Genomic DNA, 19,418 nt, shown 5'->3' with positions numbered 1-19,418 from the left:
TCAGCTGGACCAGAGCTGAGAAGCCACTTTCACAAAGATAGGTAGTGCAAAAAAATAAAATTATAAAAAATATATATATTAAAAAATTCGGCGTCGACGAGTTTTTATGATCGACGTCGTCGATTATGTCGACTAATCGTTGCAGCCCTGCCTGCAGAAAATTCTGGGTAATACCATGCTCAGATTTGGTGCAAAGCCATTGTGACCACTCAATAGTCAAATATCCCTCCTCGCTAATATTTGATATCTGGAGATTCCTGCAGAAATGCCTGCAAAAGATTTCCGTGATTGGATGGCGAGCACTCCTTTCTGAAAATGGCTTAGAAAATACCACTAATTGTCAATGTACCTTGGCAAGACATAAAACAGCTGAATGGCCTAGGTCAGGGGTCAGCAACCTTTACTATCAAAAGAACCACTTTTCCCCCCTCCCACAAAATAAAATGCTCAGGGAGCCGCACAACCTATTTACCCTTAAAATGAAGATAACACAGTGTATAACGTTTTATATATCCCCAAGCATACCCCACATTTAGCATAAAACGCCTGACAATTACATACCCAAAGTAATTTGCGATTTATTATACTTTATACTTATAGCACACAGTTTGTTGCATTAATGGAATTATAAAGCAACAAAAATAAGAAAATTCACTTTTTATTGCTGTTTTTACCTGTAATAACAAAGGAAAACCTCAAACTCTTATGAAGAGGAGAAAAAATACTGGCTGTGTAGACCTATTTTCTGTAGACCGACTTTGAAATAAAACCCTGAACTATTCAGGTATATTTGAGTCCTTCCCTTATTTGTGGAACATTTATAAAATAAAAAGTAGTCCACTTTGAAAAAAGACTACCATGTGTAGACCTACTTTGAAATAAAACACAGAAAAGGAGAAAACACACTGGCATCTGTAGACCTACTTTGAAATAAAACACTGAACTATGCAGCTCTATTTGAGTCCTTCCCTTATTTGTGGAAAATCTATCAAATAAAAAGTAAAATTTTCATTGTTCGCACCACATATCAGGCATACAGGTAAGCCTGCATCGTTAGTCGTGAAAGCAAATTAATCTGTCCACGCTGAATTAAACCCTCTATTTTTCTCAGACTTTCCTTTTTTTGGATTTATCCATGGTTAGTCAAGTCAAGTCAGTTTTATTTGTATAGCACATTTCCAGGCAGCGGCAGCTGACACCAAAGTGCTTCACAAGCAGGTTGATAAAAACAAATTAGTGTGAGGCAAGGTATAAGATTAAAAAGAAAAAAAAAGAAAAAAAAATAGCAAAGCAATGAAAGCAACAAAACAAACAATATGGTGCAAGATATAGGATTAAAAACATAATAAAGCAATGAAAGTAATAAAAACTGGTAGGACACAGTAAAACAAAGAGGATAGAAGGGTCAGGGGTCTAGTGGTAGTTAAGTAGGGGGGAAGGCCAAGGAGAACAGGTAGGTTTTCAAGAGTGATTTAAAAGCCTGTACGGTCTGGGCAGTCCGTACGCTGAGGGGGAGGCTGTTCCACAGTCTAGGCGCTGCGGTGGAGAAAGCTCTGTCTCCCCTAGTTTTGAGCCTGGTTCTGGGTACCACCAATAGCATCTGGTCAGCTGATCTGAGGGATCGGTGGGGGGTGTGGCGGTGCAGGAGCTCGGACAGGTAGGAGGGAGCCGTGCCATTTAATGATTTAAAAACATTTAGTGCTAATTTAAAATCGATCCTGAAGCTAATAGGCAGCCAGTGGAGCGAGGCCAAAACTGGGCTGATGTGTTCGTATTTTCTTGTTTTGGTGAGGAGGCGCGCGGCTGCGTTCTGCACCAGTTGTAGGCGGCGGAGGAGGGACTTGTCAATGCCAGTGTACAGAGCATTGCAGTAGTCGAGGCGGGTGGTGACAAAGGCATGTATCACCGTCTCTAGGTTACTTTGGGAGAGGTATGCCTTTGTCTTCGCCAGGAGTCTAAGGTGATAAAAGCTGTTTTTCACTACGGCGCTGACCTGTCTATCGAATTTAAAATTACTGTCGAAGATGACCCCGAGGTTCCTAACAGAGGTGGAGAGGTTTGGGCCCAGGGGACCAAGTGCGTCAATGAGGGGGGGCGGGGGGGCACTATTAAAAACAATGACCTCGGTTTTCCCTTCGTTCAATGTCAGGGAGTTTTCGGACATCCAGCACTTGATTTCTGCCAGGCAGTCAAGCAGTGGTTCTATTGATGTCTTCCCTTGGGTGGGCTTTAAGGGGAGGTAAACCTGTACGTCATCGGCGAAGCAGTGGAATGAGATCTTGTGTTTTGCCAAGATCTGGCCTAGGGGGAGTATGTATAGGAGGAAGAGAGTGGGACCCAATATCGAGCCTTGGGGCACCCCGCAGGTGAGGGGGGCCACAGAGGAAGTGAGATCACCGAGTTGGACAGAGAAGGTCCTATTACTCAGGTAGGACCGGAACCAGTCTAAGACGGGGCCCCTAAGGCCTACGTAATGCTCGAGGCGAGCTATAAGGATGTGGTGGTCTACCGTGTCAAAGGCGGCTGAGAGGTCAAGGAGTAATAGTAGGGATGAGTTTCCTGCATCAGCAGCTGTAATCAGGTCATTTAAGACACGGAGGAGAGCCGTTTCAGTGCTGTGTCGTGGTTTAAAGCCAGATTGGAATTTGTCATGGATGTTGTTGTGTTCAAGGAATGATTGTAACTGTATGTAGACTATGCGCTCCAGGATTTTTGATAAAAATGGTAGTTGTGAGATGGGTCTAAAATTGGCGAAGACAGAGGGATCGAGGTTGGGCTTCTTTATCCGGGGCTGGACCACAGCGTGCTTAAAGGCAGCCGGGACGCATCCAGTGCTGAGGCAAGCGTTTAGTAGTGGTAGTAATGTGAGGAGGACAGGGTCAGGTACTTCCTTTAGAATGCGTGAGGGGAGTGCGTCTGAGGGGCAATTTGTTGGTCGCAGGTGTTTAATGGCATTGGAGAGGGAGGAGAGGGAGACCGGGGCAAACTGGTCAAAAACAGCAGGCAGTGGGTGGGGGGGGAGGAGGGGGGGTAGGGGGGGCAAGGGGGAGAGAGATCTAAGGGCAGAGACTTTGCTGATGAAGAAGTGTTGGAAGCCTTCGCATAGGGCTAATGAAGGTACAATAGAGGGGGTGGCACAGGGGTTGGTGAGGGAGTTTAGGACTTTGAACAGGGCCTGGGGTTTGTTTGAATTTGCTATGACTAAGTTTGAAATGTAAGCTGTTTTTGCAGTTTTGACAGCCGTTTGGTAGATGGACAGAGCGCTGTGTAGGATTTGGAGGGATACATGCAACCTGTCCTTCCTCCACTTCCTCTCGGCACGTCTACATGCACATCTGAGAGTACGCATGAATTCATTTAGCCAGGGTGTGGGGAGGGGTTTTATGCGTTTAGTTTTAAAAGGTGCTACAGTATTTAAGATATCGGTGCATGACTCATTGAACATGGAGAGATAGTCATCGATATTTGGGACACTGTTTGCATTTAGGACACAAATTGGGGAGCTGGAGAAGGCTTCAGAAAAGTGGGCAGTAGTGTCAGAGGTAAACGTGCGGGATTGTTTTGTAGGTACATGAGGGGAAATAGCAGAGCAGGGGATTTTAATGGAGAAAACAATAGGTGAGTGGTCAGAAAAAGCAGCAGCACATATGTCAATTATATTGACAGATAGCCCAAATGACAGAACGAGATCAAGTGTGTGTCCTTTTTCATGCGTTGGTACTGTGACAGATTGGGTGAGGTTGAGAGAGTCAATGAGATTTAGGAAATCTCGCGACAGGGGATGTGATTCGCAACACACATGGATATTAAAATCGCTGCATAGGAGAATGTGATCGTATCTAACCATCAGTCCGGAGAGGAAGTCCATGAAGTCATTTAAAAAGTCCTTGTTGTATTTAGGCGGGCGGTATATGACGGCGCAGAACACGACGGATGACAAGTTTAGTTCAAAAGATTGAACTTCGAAACTAGTGTACTTCGCTGCCGGCTGTGACAGGCGGCAGTGGAACGTGGATTTGAACACCGAGGCTATTCCACCCCCTCTGCCCGAGGGGCGAGGAGTGTTGAAGAAAGTGCATTCGGGGGGGAGAAGTTCAGAGAGCGGCAGTAGCTCGCCAACTTGGAGCCACGTCTCGGTAATGAACATGAAATCCAGGCCACGGGAGGTGAAGAAGTCATTTATAATGAACGTTTTGTTGGCTATCGACCTAGCATTCAACAGGGCTAAGTGGAAGTTTAGCTCTGGGCTAGCCGGCGGTGGGGCGCGCTCCAGCCGCCGAAGGACATCAAAACACACACCACACATGGTTAGCTTACTGGGGGGTCGGAAACTCAAGATTAGCCACTTGCAGACGGCAGGGAGAGACATACTGACATACTGTATATTTTAGTTGATGAAATATTTTAGTTGACAAAATATTTTTGTTGATGAAATATTTTTTCATTTCAGTGTCACAGTATGACACCGATCTCCAAAATAAGAGGGGAAAAAAATAAAAAGTTACAAAAAAATTAAAAAAGATTTAATTTTTTTTGGGCCAGGGAGCCGCAGCTGATTGGCTAAAGAGCTGCATGCGGCTCCGGAGCCGCAGGTTTCCGACCCCTGGTCTTTAGTCTGTGGTTGCAAATACGATTATCTCAGATGACAATAGGTCATTTCTACAGTGAGGTCAAGTTTTAAAAGGGTTACTATGAGGACTCACATCATGACCATTGTGATGACCATTGTGATGACCATTGTGATGACCATTGTGATGATCATTGTGATGACCATTGTGCCCCTCAACTTGGAAATTGTTTTCAGCCCATCACAAGAACAGTTCTCTCAATAACACCCCAACAATTTGACATGGCGATCCATCACGACCCAAGGAAGCGACACTGTCGATCACAGCCTGAATACATCTGTTGCTGAGGAGCTGAGGAGCCCATTACACCAAATTCACTCTTCCTCTGGCTGCGGTAGAAGGAGAGACCGTGACCTTGTCTCCGTAGGAGGAGAGACAGTGACCTTGTCTCCGCTGTGTTTGGCAGGGGAGCCCACTCGCTGTAATTGCCTGTCAAGCTAAACGACATAGGGTTTGATAGAGTGCTTGGGCGTCTTAATCCAGGTGATTATGATGTCAATAAGTGCCCTACTGAGTAGCCTGTTTGGGGGGTTGAAGAATACATTGTGAGTCGACCTTTCCTCGCTTGTGTATCCAACCTTATTTTTTTGCGCAGTTTGCTGCATCACTTGATGTGGTTACACATGGTGTAATGACATGGTGGAGTTATACTTTGTTAGCAAGGATTTATTTTTAAAGAATTTATTTGATATTGTTTTTCCCCCCAATATCTTTTCCTGGCCCTAATGGTTTACAGAGAGATTTGTTTATTAGAATAATATTATGTCATTTGTGTAACAAGTGTAAATTGTAATCGTCTTGAAATTAATGAAAATATTTTGCACTTAAGTCCTTACCTGTGCTTTGCATCATTCTCTTCCCTCGATTCGTAATTTTCTGTATTCTATACAATCTATCTTGAAGGCTTAAAGTAATAATCTGCAATATTTTCATGTAAATAAATGTCTAGTTTGCCACTCTCTATTGCAAACTGATATAACACAATAGTGATTATATCTGTAAATAAAATGTGCTGTTCTCAGCTGTCAGTGAGAAACACCGGTGTCTGGTAGGACAGGAAGTCATGTGTTTGATGTCACCAGCAGCAACATCAGTTTGTTTGGAATGAATAGAAGATTATCTCTAGCTGTGCAAGCCAGAAGAAATCTTGCATGACTTCACAACGCCAGATTGGTCTGGCCTTCATCCCTATTAACCTCTTAAGCAGTGAAAAGTTGTAATGGAAAGCTGGCCTAACTACAGCAGGGCCCAGTCTAATAGCGGGCACTGATTGAGTTAAGGAAGGTGAACTTCCCACGTTCTCTATTTGGAAAAGGAGTCTTACACTGCAGTCTCCCTATTTTATTCACAATTATCTCCTCGCAGACAATCTTCCTACTCTGCTCTTTGGGTGTAAATCTCTGCTGAATGCTGTGACTTTCTTCCCTATGTTTATTAATATGTGATGAGCTAGGTGATTGATGAGAGATGACGCGGCTCTCTTAGAGATGGATATTAAGCAAGGATATTGTCCAGTGGCTTCACCTTTCAGTCACCTCCTCATTCTGGGCCCTTATTATCTCTGCATCGAGACTAAAGTAATGGGCAGAACTCTGACCTTAGCGGTGTCTATGTAATTGTCTTCATGAGGCCCACTGTGACCTAACTCACTCTCGCTGGCGTGTGCACGCTTTGATTTTTGTGGAATAGATTTTTCAAGTCTTTACAGCCAGTCAGCTGCCTCAAATGTGATTGGAGTCCACACATACGTACACATGCACACGCACACGGTCACACACATGCACACACGTATGCATGCACGCGTGCGCACACACACACACACACACACACTTTCCCGAAGCATACTAATATGCTACAGTAGATGAAGGAAATAAAGTGGTTGTCACACATAATTGTGTTGTGTTGCGAGCCATTGAGTGTGGGAGCCTCGATATAATTAATTCCCTTTCCTGGGGTTTTCATAACTCATGGTCCGTGTGACACTCTCTTTCTCATATCAAAGGATATGAAGCTAAGCCTGTACCCAGACGTCAGACACTTGAGGGTGTGGGTGTCTGGCGTCTGCACAATGCCAGAGTGGGCTTTTCAGAACACTTCACGGTGAAGGGGCGGCGAAGGACCTGGTTATTATTAATCCTTTTCACTACCACACTACCAAAGGGTTAACCCTTTCACAGCCACACTACAGAAGGTTAACCCTTTCACTACCACACTACAGAAGGTTAACCCTTTCACTACCACACTACCAAAGGGTTAACCCTTTCACAGCCACACTACAGAAGGTTAACCCTTTCACTACCACACTACAGAAGGTTGACCCTTTCACTGCCACATAACAACGTGTTAACCTTCTGTAGTGTAGTGTGGTAGTGAAAAGTTAACCTTCTGTAGTGTGGTAGTGAACGGGTTAACCTTCTGTAGTGTGGTAGTGAAAGGTTAACCTTCTGTAGTGTGGTAGTGTAAGGTTAACCGTGTGTAGTGTGGTAGTGAAATGGTTAACCATATTTAGTGTGGTAGTGAAAGGGTTAACATTCTGTAGTGTGGTAGTGAAATGGTTATCCTTCTATAGTGTGGTAGTGAAAGGGTTCACCTTCTGCAGTGTGGTAGTGAAAGGTTAACATTATGTAGTGTGGTAGTGAAAGGTTAACCTTCTGTAGTGTGGTAGTGAAAGGGTTAACCTTCTGTAGTGGTAGTGAAAGGTTAACCTTCTGTAGTGTGGTAGTGAAAGGTTAACCGTCTGTATTGTGTTAGTGAAAGGGTTAACCTTCTGTAGTGTGGTAGTGAAATGTTAACCTTCTGTAGTGTGGTAGTGAAAGGGTTAACCATATTTAGTGTGGTAGTGAAAGGTTAACCTTCTGTAGTGTGGTAGTGAAGTGGTTAAGGGACGTCACGGGATACTGTAGACAGTGAATATGTGATACTGAGGAAGTGAATAAGCTAAGAGTATAGAGCCTCAGGTCCACTCGGGACTCTTCTTCTCATCAGTGGAAATAGAATGTGCTGTTGTTTTCATTGCACTGCTCAACCCCCCGGAGTGCCCTGCATTACCAGCTGCACAAGACATGTCCCGTTGTTTCTCATTTTCATTAGGATTTTTCAGTTGTCACATAGAAACAACAGCAGCCACAGCCAGTGTCTGTTTAGCACTTTTAGCTACAGTAAAATCAGAACAATAAATGGTACCTGGTAGGCCTGTCCCCGACTAAGGATTTGCATAGTCGACTTTGATTGGCCGAATTTGGCTGAATTTTGGGCTGTGGGGGGTGCTTAATGTGTGAAGAAGTCGACTGAAGGCTTCTTGTCCTCTGCGAAAGCATGCAATTGGTCCACTGATGGATACATCTAGCGTGTGAAATCCTCTTCCAGTGCCTCTGTGCCTGTTTTCTTATGCAGTTAGCCTCGCTGGTATGTGCGCCATTAGCGTTAGCCACGCTTCTCGGCCTCTTTGCTTTTGGAAAGAATGATAAGAAATAAATAAAAAAATAAGTATGATATTTATTTATTTATTTTTGCATTCGACTAAGAGATTGGCAGTCGACTACGGCTCCTTTCGATCGATTAGTCGACTATTCGACTAGTCGAGGTCAACCCTAATCATTTCTAACAATAAGTATTAGAAATTGCACATAATGAGGCAAGCTTGCACATAATAGCTTGGATGGGAAGGAGTTGCGTCGTCCCGTTTTACGACCTGCTGATTTCATGCTGATTTCTGAGGATGTGATTTCTTCTCGCGTGCAAGGCTAGACTAACTCAGTAGTTAGCATGCATTTTCAAGATGGAAAACAAGATTGTAAACAACTCTCTTTTGTTCATTCACATGTCCACCCAAATAGACCGTTTTGTATTGTTGTTCTATAGTCTACAAGCTGAAGACATGTCCTACCTGATATAACCTTTGCATCAACCATCAAGCTTTGTAACATCATTATGTTGAGGATTCACACTGATAACAGTGTTGACAGTATGCTTTTGGTGAAAACTAGATTAGTGTTCGTTCTCTCTCCCATTGAAAAGTCTTCATTTCAAACATATTGTTTCCAAATCTGATTTCAGTGTCTTGCAGACTGGCTCATAACACATCAGAACACATTTTGGGAACAAGAATAACTATGTTTAGTTATTCAGACTTTCCGGAACCTGTGAAATACTTAGCATCCAGATTAAGTTGCTTTTCAATTGTGCCAACGAATCTGCAGAGGACGGTTCAGTTTCTTTTACACATACTGCATTGGGCTCCATGAAACCCACCCACCCACACCCCCTACCACAGCCCCGCCCTTCCTTTCCTCATGACTCACGCCTCCTCTCCTCCTCTTCTCTCTCTCTGATCAGTGCTGGCTGGGGTGGAGTCACGTGGTGTACTGAGGAAGATCAGTGACATGCTGGAGGTGATCCTGAAGAGGATGGACAGCCTGTCCAAACTGGACAATACCTCTTCTGCTGACACACGCCGTCTGGATGAACTCAGCTCTGCTATCAACAGGTATGGTTTGATCCGCTCTGCTATCAACAGGTATGGTTTGATCAGCTCTGCTATCAACAGGTATGGTTTGATCAGCTCTGCTATCAACAGCTATGGTTTGATCAGCTCTGCTATCAACAGCTATGGTTTGATCAGCTCTGCTATCAACATGTATGGTTTTATCAGCTCTGCTATCAACAGGTATGGTTTGATAAGCTCTGCTATCAACAGGTATGGTTTGATCAGCTCTGCTATCAACAGGTATGGTTTAATCAGCTCTGCTATCAACAGGTATGGTTTGATCAGCTCTGCTATCAACAGGTATGGTTTGATCAGCTCTGCTATCAACAGGTATGGTTTGATCAGCTCTGCTATCAATAGCTATGGTTTGATCAGCTCTGCTATCAACAGGTATGGTTTGATCAGCTCTGCTATCAACAGGTATGGTTTGATCAGCTCTGCTATCAACAGGTATGATTTGATCAGATCAACAGGTATGGTTTGATCATGCTGTCCTGCTGCCCTGTCTCTTTGTTTTGGACCCACATACATATTAGTAATCATTTCTGGAAAGTTGTGCATCAAAAGAGAGAAACTGTTCTCTCCTATCTCGGCTGCTCCATGAGTAAAGCTTGTGTCGTATCTGATAAAGATACTCTGTACTCTGTACTTGCGTTGGTATCAAACCAAATGTAACCTTCTTGGTAAGAATGGATGTCCAGACATGCGCTCCTGGTTCTTTTGCAAGTTTATTAACCAAAGCACACAATGACTGCTTATTAAAAACACTTGTTGTCGCTCAAAAACACTGGATGTTTACAATAATTCAAGGTTTGCATTGGATCTCCAAACTAATTTAACAAGAATGTTCACTGGTATTATCAACACCGTCGTCCGTGATCTCGTTCTGTGTATAACGGCATGGATATGTAGTCTTCGTAGATGAGGCTTGTGTCCAATCTTCTTCTCCTTTCTCAATGATCTCTGATCTCACAGTCCTCGGGCCCCATATTTATAGCAGGCCAATGTCCAGCTGATGACATCACAGGCTAGTGACATCATACCAGGTTTTCCTCCAATCCACAACAGTTTCGGTTTGAATTTGAAAAAGTAGGCGTGGCTTACCTAACTGCCGAGCTAAAGACAGTAATTCTTTACAACTCATTTTAAGACTAAAACATTGTTACTATTACATTTATAACACATAATATATGAATTTCCAGCTTCCTCTTTCAAGAACACACATTTCAACATAACACATTAACAGTTTTGTCCCAGAATAAATCACAAAGTTCACATTCACCGGAGTTATTATCAGTTCAATATATATATGGCATTTCATATTATTTGACTTATTAAACTGGTTTACCTAAATTCAGTAAAGTCTTAAACCATGCTTTTCTAAATAATCACCTTAAATGATATTCAATCAGTTATCATGAATATTCAAACTTAAGTAGTTTGCACCATCTTCTTGTACCTTAGTAAAATAATCATGTACCTTTGGCTATAACTACTCCATGTTTACTATCAAACTGTTTCCCAGGTAAAACACATCATTTCAGTAATAATTGTACTTTAGTCTTGTTCAATTAAATATGAAAAGCTACATTTCTAATGTCCTAATTCTGAGCATTGTCTCCTCCTCTGTGGTCTTTGTGCCTACAGTAGAAGTTGGTTTCTCTTCACACCTCTGTGAGAAGACAGCTGATGAGCCTGCTTCCTATGCAAATGGTCTTATGTGCCTTCCAGATACACTTCATTAGTTACAGAATAAGTTATTCTTAAAAGATATATACTTTATCACCTAATACTTGAGATGTATTATTTTAAGTCACGTCTTTAAAAAAGGCTTGATCCAAACAGAAGCTTCTATTTCCTGATGATATTTTAAGTAATCTTAAAAGAGCAGTCTAGCTACTCACCCAAATACTGTTGACACAGCTGTTTATCCCTTCCATGTGATTTGAATGTTATCACCTGTTTTCTGGCTGAATCATTGTTTTTAGCCTTCGGGGGTGAATCCCCTCTGTTTTGGATTCCTTTGAATCTCGTAGAGGTGTTGGTTATGCTAAATTAGTTTCTGTTGAGACTTCCTGACACAGCTGTTCTAAGCCAAATGGTTACTGTAGTGATTATTACAGTTTTCAGTCACCCAAGCATTTTAATCTAGCACCTTCATTCTAAAACTCCAAATAAGGAACTAATACAGTTATCAAGAAGATAAGATAAGATAAGATAAGATAAGATATTCCTTTATTGATCCCCTTGGGGAAATTCAGGCATCATAGCAGCATGGGGGGGAGGGGGGGAGGGGTACAGGTAGTAAAACAACACAGTATACAGGTAGTAAAAGACAACACAGGCAGTGTAAACAATTTGATCAATATGGTCAATATAATTTACTATCTGACTAGCTGAGGAATATTCACATTATTCACAGTGTCACATGAGGTGCAGTATGCAAGAGGTAGTGTTATAATAATTTACTATCTACTGAGTATACATTAATCAAAGTACCAGGGTAGTCTACTTTGTCCCCCTTGGGTTCCTATAAGTCCCAGGTCAATGTCTGGTAGCAGTCGCTGTCGCTGCCCCCTGTTGTGGGGCCTGGAGGCTGCTAGTCGCTGCCCACTGTTGTGGAGCCTGATGGCCGCTGGTATGAAGGACTGTCCGAGGCGGTTAGTTGAGTGTCGGGGGGGGATGAGTCTGTGGCTGAACGAGCTTCTCATCTTGACTAGCTCGTCGTAGAGGGGGTGGTAGGGGTTCTCCATGATGGCATCCAGCTTCCTTATCATCCCCCTCTCTACCATCACCTCAAGTCTAGGTAGCTCGACTCCCACCACAGAGCTAGCCTTCCTCACCAGCTTGTTGAGCTTGTTGGTGTCCCTTGAGTTAATGTAGCCTCCCCAGCATGCCACAGCATAGAAGAGGATGCTGGCCACAACAGACTGGTAAAAAGACTGCAGCAGTTTGTTGCACACATTGAAGGACCTGAGTCTCCTCAGGAAGAACAGCCTGCTCTGTCCCTTCCTGTAGAGGGCCTCTGTGTTGTCCGACCAGTCCAGTTTATTGTTCAGGTGTACCCCAAGGAACTTGTATGAGTCCACCATCTCCACATCCACCCCTCGGATGGAGATGGGAATCGGGGGGGGCCTCTTCTTGCCCCTCCGGAAGTCCACCACCAGCTCCTTGGTCTTACTGGTGTTGAGTTGGAGGTGGTTGCTGTCGCTCCACCCCACGAAGCTCTCCACCAGGGCTCTGTACTCCTCCTCATCATCGTCGGTGATGTAGCTTACGATGGAGGAGTCGTCTGAGAACTTCTGCAGGTGGCACCCGCTGGAGTTGCGGCAGAAGTCTGAGGTGTAGAGGGTGAAGAGGAAGGGTGACAGCACAGTTCCCTGGGGGGCGCCGGTGTTGCTCACCAGTACGTCAGACTGACTGTCCTTTAGTCTGACGTACTGTGGCCTCTCAGTGAGGTAGTCCTTGATCCAGGCCACCAAGCCGTGCTCCAGCTGCATCGCAGAGAGCTTCTCCGCTAGCAGTGACGGCTGGATGGTGTTGAAGGCGCTGGAAAAATCAAAGAACATGATCCTCACTGAGCTGCGCGGCTTTTCCAGGTGCGTGTACGCTCTGTGGAGCATGTAGATGATAAGTATAATTAACCAAATTATACTACACTTGTCTTAACTCATCCTCATGAGTAGGGATGCTCGATATTGGCTTTTTTACCGATACCGATATAACAATATTGTCCAACTCTTAATTTCCGATACCGATATCAACCGATACCGATATATGCAGGGCAGGGTTTCCGTTAGAATTTTTTTTTGCAGGTCTGAGTGTCCGGTAGATTTCAATCTACCGGACAAATGGGATAAATTCCGGTCAGAGTTTATTGAGCTTAAAAACAATTGATAGGCCTATATAAAGAATGACATCATCAAGGCATTTATAATATTTTAACTTAAAACTAGGCTACTTTTGCGTATACAGTCATTAATATATTCCAAATAAAATAAGTCCCTCGAGACTTCGTGCTGCTGCCGACTTGAGGTGTCGGTGGGCAGTCTGCCCGACATTAAACAGCAGTCTGTTATAATCACATTTTTATGAGCTAACGAATTCCGTTATATTGGACATTTGTATTCATTATATCAAGCGAAGAACTGAGAAATTTGGCAGAGAGAGACGGCAACATTATCGTGGGTTTGCGTGATGACTCCACCTCCCAACGACTTGGTGCTGGTCATAATGTCCTGTGAAAATAATTCCCTCTAAGCACAATTTGATTATTTGAATTGTATTAAAATAGACTAAAATTAAATAGCCTATGCGATGAACGAAACAATCATTACATTTGTTTCATCGTTGCTTCACCAAGCAGCCGGTCTAATAATGACACTGCTGTGTCAGCGCGAGCTGGCTGTTAGATTTACGTGAAGCATGGAGCTGCAGACGGACAGAGCAGCGGTGTTTTTAGGTCCGGTCCAGTCTGGGCTCAGCAGCGCCGCCCACCCAACAGCTGAATTGCCAATGGCTGGATTGGAGTACTGCATTCTGTGGGGCTGCAGATGGATGCTTCTCACAAATCTAGGAGCAGCAAGCTCGCGCTGACACAGCGGTGTCATTATTAAACCGGCTGCTTGGTGAAGCAACGATGAAACAAATGTAATGATTGTTTCGTTCATCGCATAGGCTATTTAATTTTAGTCTATTTTAATACAATTCAAATAATCTAATTGTGCTTAGAGGGAATTATTTTCACCAGACATTATGAGCGGAGAGATTAAATATGTCGGACTTCAACAGATTTTGCCGGTCAATTACCGGTAATTACCGGCTAACGGAAACGCTGATGCAGGGTTCCCCCCCCCCCCCCCCCCCCCCCCCCAAAATGGAATAATTTCAGGTAATTAACATTACATATCTCTTGTTGTGGAATTAACACAACATTATGCATACTTTTGACAATAAATAAAATCAGAATTTGTTCTTACTTGCTTGCCTGGGTAAATACAGGTTATAGAAATGTTAAAAAATAATAATACATTATTTTTTTAAACCGATACCGATATTTTCCGATATCACATTTGAATGCCGATATCGGCCGATAATATCGGTAGGCCGATAATATCGGACATCCCTACTCATGAGTTATGCATGTGCAATTAATAATATTTATCGCGTGCGTGTGTGCGCATTTTGGAGACCTATTTCATAGCTACAACCCGAGACGCATATACCTGTGTGTGTTTTAACCGAGCGCGAATCGTATTGAACTATAATAATCAGTGCAGGAGCACACTTATCCTTGAAAGACACTTTTATCACTGACTTAAAAGGCCCATACATCTCCATAAATGTTCAGGGGGGAGGGAATAAGTGCTTACCCTACAGACCCCAAGAAGTGCTGTATATTCTGTATTGTTTAATAATGCATTTTTTATTCCAATCCCGATTTGTATTTGAGATTCCCAAATCCCATCGGACTTGACTTCTTCGTGTCCCTCAATGAGTGTAATACCAGCATTCAACTGTATGCGCCACAGCGGTTTCTATCATCATCATCATCACCACCCACGCTATGCATAAAATATAGGTCCGTGGAAAGGCACGCTGAGGAGGCCGTGCAAACTGCAATGGAATATGGGGCATCTCTCTCTTTACCTAATGTTTTTATTCTATCCTGACATTTTTCAGTTGGAAGGGCAATCTATATGCGTAATGGTAAAAAAAATTTAAATAATAATCTTTAAAAAAAAAATTGTTTAAAAGGGCACTTTTTTACTATGAGGCTCAGAAGGGCAGGTGCTCAAGCACCCCTTGGGCTCTACGTGTGCACGTGCCTGATGCACAGTACAGGAGGGTTGAGAAGATGAACTGGTATTCTATTCTGTAACACAATCTTTGAACAATAGTTTTGGAGCATCATTCCTCACCGACATCTCTGGTTTCACTATCAGTATTTTTTTCTCTCATCCACTATTTCCTACTCTCTGTGTCCATTATTTCACTCCAGTCCTTATCCTCCTTGCTCATCCTCAGGACATTGGTGGTGTAAATTGCTTGATGCGTTGTCACTATATTTCAAACAGACAAGTCTTCAGTACAGGCTTTAGTCCTGGGAGCAAAGACAATAACTTACCATACTTTTATGAAGGATGTAGATAAGATAAGATAAGATAAGATATTCCTTTATTGATCCCCTTGGGGAAATTCAGGCATCATAGTAGCATGTGGGAGGGGGAGGGGAGGTACAGGTAGTAAAAAGCACTGTAAACAATATAACAAATCAATATAATTAACATGACATAATTAACTCTGGACATAATGGTCAACAAGGTGCGAGATGAGGGTATGTATGCCCTCTCAGTTATATTTGTCCTACAATAAGTGGTTACAATATATAATCTAATCCAATAATCTAAATCTAATCTAATATATAGTCTGAAAAAAACGAAATGCTAAATATAATTATGATATATATAATCTAATAATCCAATAATCTAAATCGAATCTAATATATAATCTAAAAATGCTAAATGCTAAAATGCTAAATATCTGATCTGAATTATACAGTATAATTCACATAAGGTGCGGTATGCATAAGGTAGTATATTGTCCTTTTAGGTTCCTAGTATTTCGGTGTCTGGCAGCAGTCCATAGGTAAGATGGAAGCAAACCAAGAATAGCCTTCTAAATAAGAAATATGCCAATGGTTAAGTCTACGGATGGACATTTCTGGTGCATTTGACAGACTAAAGATCTTAGTACATTCTCATCAGAGTCAAGTATGGACAGAGCATCTCATGTGACCTTGCTGCCACTGCTTTCATCAAACCATCTCTCTCTCTCTCTCTCTCTCTCTCTCTCTCTCTCTCTCTCTCTCTCTCTCTCTCTCTCGCTCTCTATCTCTCTCTCTCTCTGTCATCATATATCCACTGTTCTCTCATTCATTCTGCCTCCCTTAATGTTCAAACGGCCTGACTAAATTCGGCGTGGCAGAAATGACAAGATAGGTTCGGAGAGAAATCACGCTTGCGCTCTCCCAGACCTCGTTAAACGATCGTGAACGCTCAGGCTCGGGTTCAGCTCTGTGAGTGTGGGCATCTGGAGTGAAAGGAAGGTGTGATTAATAGGGTCTGGCGTTAGTGTTAACCTGAAATCAATGTCTATTAATGTGCCTGTTTAACGTGGTTCTCGGGTTAGCTCGTGATCAGTGGGAGGGGCCTCGCTAAAGGATTCAACCAGAGGCGTTTACGATAGGGAGACAAATCAACTCATTCTCATTTTGCATCACATGGGTTAAACCATAGATATATATAACTGGTGCAAGGCGGAGTCTCCAGCGTAGTTCACCCGCGGCCATCTTGTCACAGGCAGCACGCCCACTCATAACATGAATGTCTATGGTGCATGTACTATTGAAATAACCATATGTAGCAGGGTGGATTATCCCTGCTTCGTGGGAACGGGTGGGCACAATCACTGGGTAGCGAGACACAGTAGAGCTCTCTCTAACTGCACCTCCGTCTTTGAGTCTGGAGCTTCAACTGGAGGCTGGCCGTGCGAGTGGATGGGGCCCGGGATTTACCAACCTGGTCTGGTACTCTGGTCTTCCTCCCCTGCAGCAGGGCGGTCAGCAGTACTCCCCAACACGCTCCCACTTCCCCCAATTACTCCTACAACCCTCCCACACCTAGTGACTGAATTGTAAATAAATAACTTGGTTCCCCCGCAAGCAGTACCCTCCCTCAGTGACACTAGAAACCTTACAATAAAAAGGGAAAGGTGGAATAGGAAGGGGTTAATGGTATTAACGTTACCCACACCAAAATAGTTATTAAACGGCTCATGAATGGACACGCACACATAACTCCCATCTAATTCTTTAATGCTATTTTGTACTGTTCAGTTACATGGATGAATGGGAGTGCTCTAATGGACTGTAGTCCTACCATAACTCCATGTGTAACTCAATACCTTATGTCTACGTATATTCTACACACACCTCCGTGTTAGTGCCAGGAGTAATATACTTTAATGTGTTTGACTCATCACCCACGTCTGGGTCAGCACCCTGTATAATACCTCTGACAGGCTTTAATTATACGGCAAGAATAATACCTCTCTAGGCTTTACTTGTAATGCAACAGGTCTGTAACCTCCCCACAGGGAAAGGGTTAATTAGATGGGAAAATATTATTAAACACAAACACGTTATCACACTCAAAGGAAATCAAAATGTTGGCCCACAAATACCTAACAAAAGTCCTATGCTAATGCCGGCATGTATTGTTAATGGGGTACCCCTAGAACTGTAGTTAGCAACATTAGCTTCGCCCGCGGGCCGCACCACACTGTGTAACGTGCAATAGAATCCTGGGCATCGAAGCCCTAATGTACTCTACCAAGATGGCGGCCTCGCCGCGCCACCGTCGTCCGGATAGCAAGATGGCGTCGAACGCTCTCGGTGAGGGTGCTAGCAGGCGGAGCTGGAGCAGAGAGGCAGTGCTGGGCTGAGAGCGTGTGCTGGGTGATGGCGACCTCTGTTGGTCGGGACGAACTCCTGTGCGCTGAAGACAGCCTGGTGCCGGACGTCCCGCGATGATGTCGGGGAGTTCGCGACCCTCTCTGTGCCGCCCCCTATCTCCCTGTCTTCGGCTGTACCTGAGCAATGACCGGAGTGTTGAATGTCCTGTGACTAAGACGGGGAGGACGTGACCCTCTTTGCGCCGCACCTGTGCCTCAAATAGATCCGCTATCAGCTCTATCTTTAATCTTTCAAAATGTTCAGTTGCTATCGCTATTAGCTTTATCTTTAATCTTTCAAAATGTTCAGTTGCTATTGCATGCACTCATCTGTGTTTCACTACACACATGAACTGTCGCATGCACTCATCTGTGTTTCACTACACACATGAACTGTCCGTCTGCAACACTACTATCACCAACATCTAAGAAGGGAGATCCCCCTTGAATGGCCCTTCTAAGGTTTCTCTCCTCCACACTGCCTGTGGAGCTTTTTTCCCTATTGTTAGGTTTTAGTGAGTTTTTCCTTACCTTCGCGTGGGGTATGTCTGGGAGTGCTTGCATTCTTTAATTTTTAATTTTTTTTGCATTCATCTAAAAATGTTTGGACCTTATGGTGTTCTTGTTCTGTTCTTGACTTATTGTTATGTTTTCTTCTTGACTTGTTTAAAGAAGACCTGTACGGCCCATGGGGACATTAACGTGTGTTGTCGGGCCTTATAAATAAATTTGATTTGATTTGATTTGATTTGGTTGTAGACAGCCGGAGCAGACTGGTTGTAGACAGCGGTTGCTCGGTCGACGCGCATATCTAAACTCGCCCTCACTAACACTGCAGCTACACTCTGGGTCCCCAAACAGCCCTCCTGCTAGCCGGGATATATGATAATGCAGGGTGCCTCTAAACACCGGTCCTCTTCACGCCACGCTGGCGGGGCACCTCGCTAGAGGGAATAACTTTAACTTAAACCCCTCAGGGCGATACCGCATTTCTTCTAGGATAACTCGTTGTATCGCTAGGGTATTCAGTAGGGAAACATGCAACACGCTTCTACGTTTACTGTTATAGGATAACCCGTAATATACTCAAGTTCAATACGGGGCTCCAGACACGACCGAACCGATCCAAGTCCAATGTCGAAGAGGCTGGTTCCTCGCACTTCCATCTACTTCCTCCTCCGTCTCTCTCGTATGCTCTCTGCCTGCCACCGCGCCCCCTGCTGTTACCGCCTACTAGCTCCACAGGGAAAAGGATTGTAGAATAGAATCCAGTAATGCCGTTTATAATACATATTTCAGCCGGTAGAAGAAAGAGAAGCTTGCATCATTGTTCGTGAGAATATCAATGGAAACTAGTCAACATGTCTTTGTGCACAAAGGGGAGATAAAAGGCAAGTCAGCAGTTCTGAATAATAGGCATATTTTCAGGGTGCTACACATAGCTTGATACATTTTCAACCGATTTACAAACAGTTTGGCTATGATTCAGGATGCTTGGACATGTTGAAAGTAATTTCATATGAAAGCCCATTATAAGTATGCAGTATTATAACTACATCTCTGACGTTTATAACAAACCAAACCGTTTGAAAACTGGTTGAAAATGTTGGTTATTTCAATAGTACATGCACCATAGACATTCATGTTATGAGTGGCCGTGCTGCCTGTGGCAAGATGGCCGCCATGTGGCAACGTTGGTCTCCATTGGCCAGCAGCGCGGGTGAGTCATCTAGCCTTTATATATGTCTGTGGGTTAAACAAGGCTCAGGCTACTGCCGCCCCAACTTCTA

The 19,418-nt window shown here is 43.6% G+C and overlaps 1 protein-coding gene across 1 annotated transcript in view; it reads left to right on the top strand.

Annotated features, from left to right (window-relative positions):
- The window catches only part of LOC311232149 (alpha-1,6-mannosylglycoprotein 6-beta-N-acetylglucosaminyltransferase B-like), a gene marked incomplete at both ends in the record, with an annotated part of 487,590 nt that overhangs the window by 152,127 nt on the left and 316,045 nt on the right, over positions 1 to 19,418 (top strand). The window contains one exon of the mRNA XM_084318847.1: positions 8,964 to 9,144. Within this exon, the coding sequence (XP_084174973.1) occupies positions 8,964 to 9,144 (181 nt within the window). The remainder of the gene's footprint in view (positions 1 to 8,963; positions 9,145 to 19,418) is intronic.

The sequence above is a fragment of the Notolepis coatsorum genome, assembly GCF_963971535.1.
Source record: "Notolepis coatsorum genome assembly, chromosome: 7".
NCBI lineage: Eukaryota > Metazoa > Chordata > Actinopteri > Aulopiformes > Paralepididae > Notolepis > Notolepis coatsorum.
The sequence above is the reverse complement of the archived record's forward strand: the minus strand, read 5'-3'. Positions and strand labels throughout refer to the sequence as shown.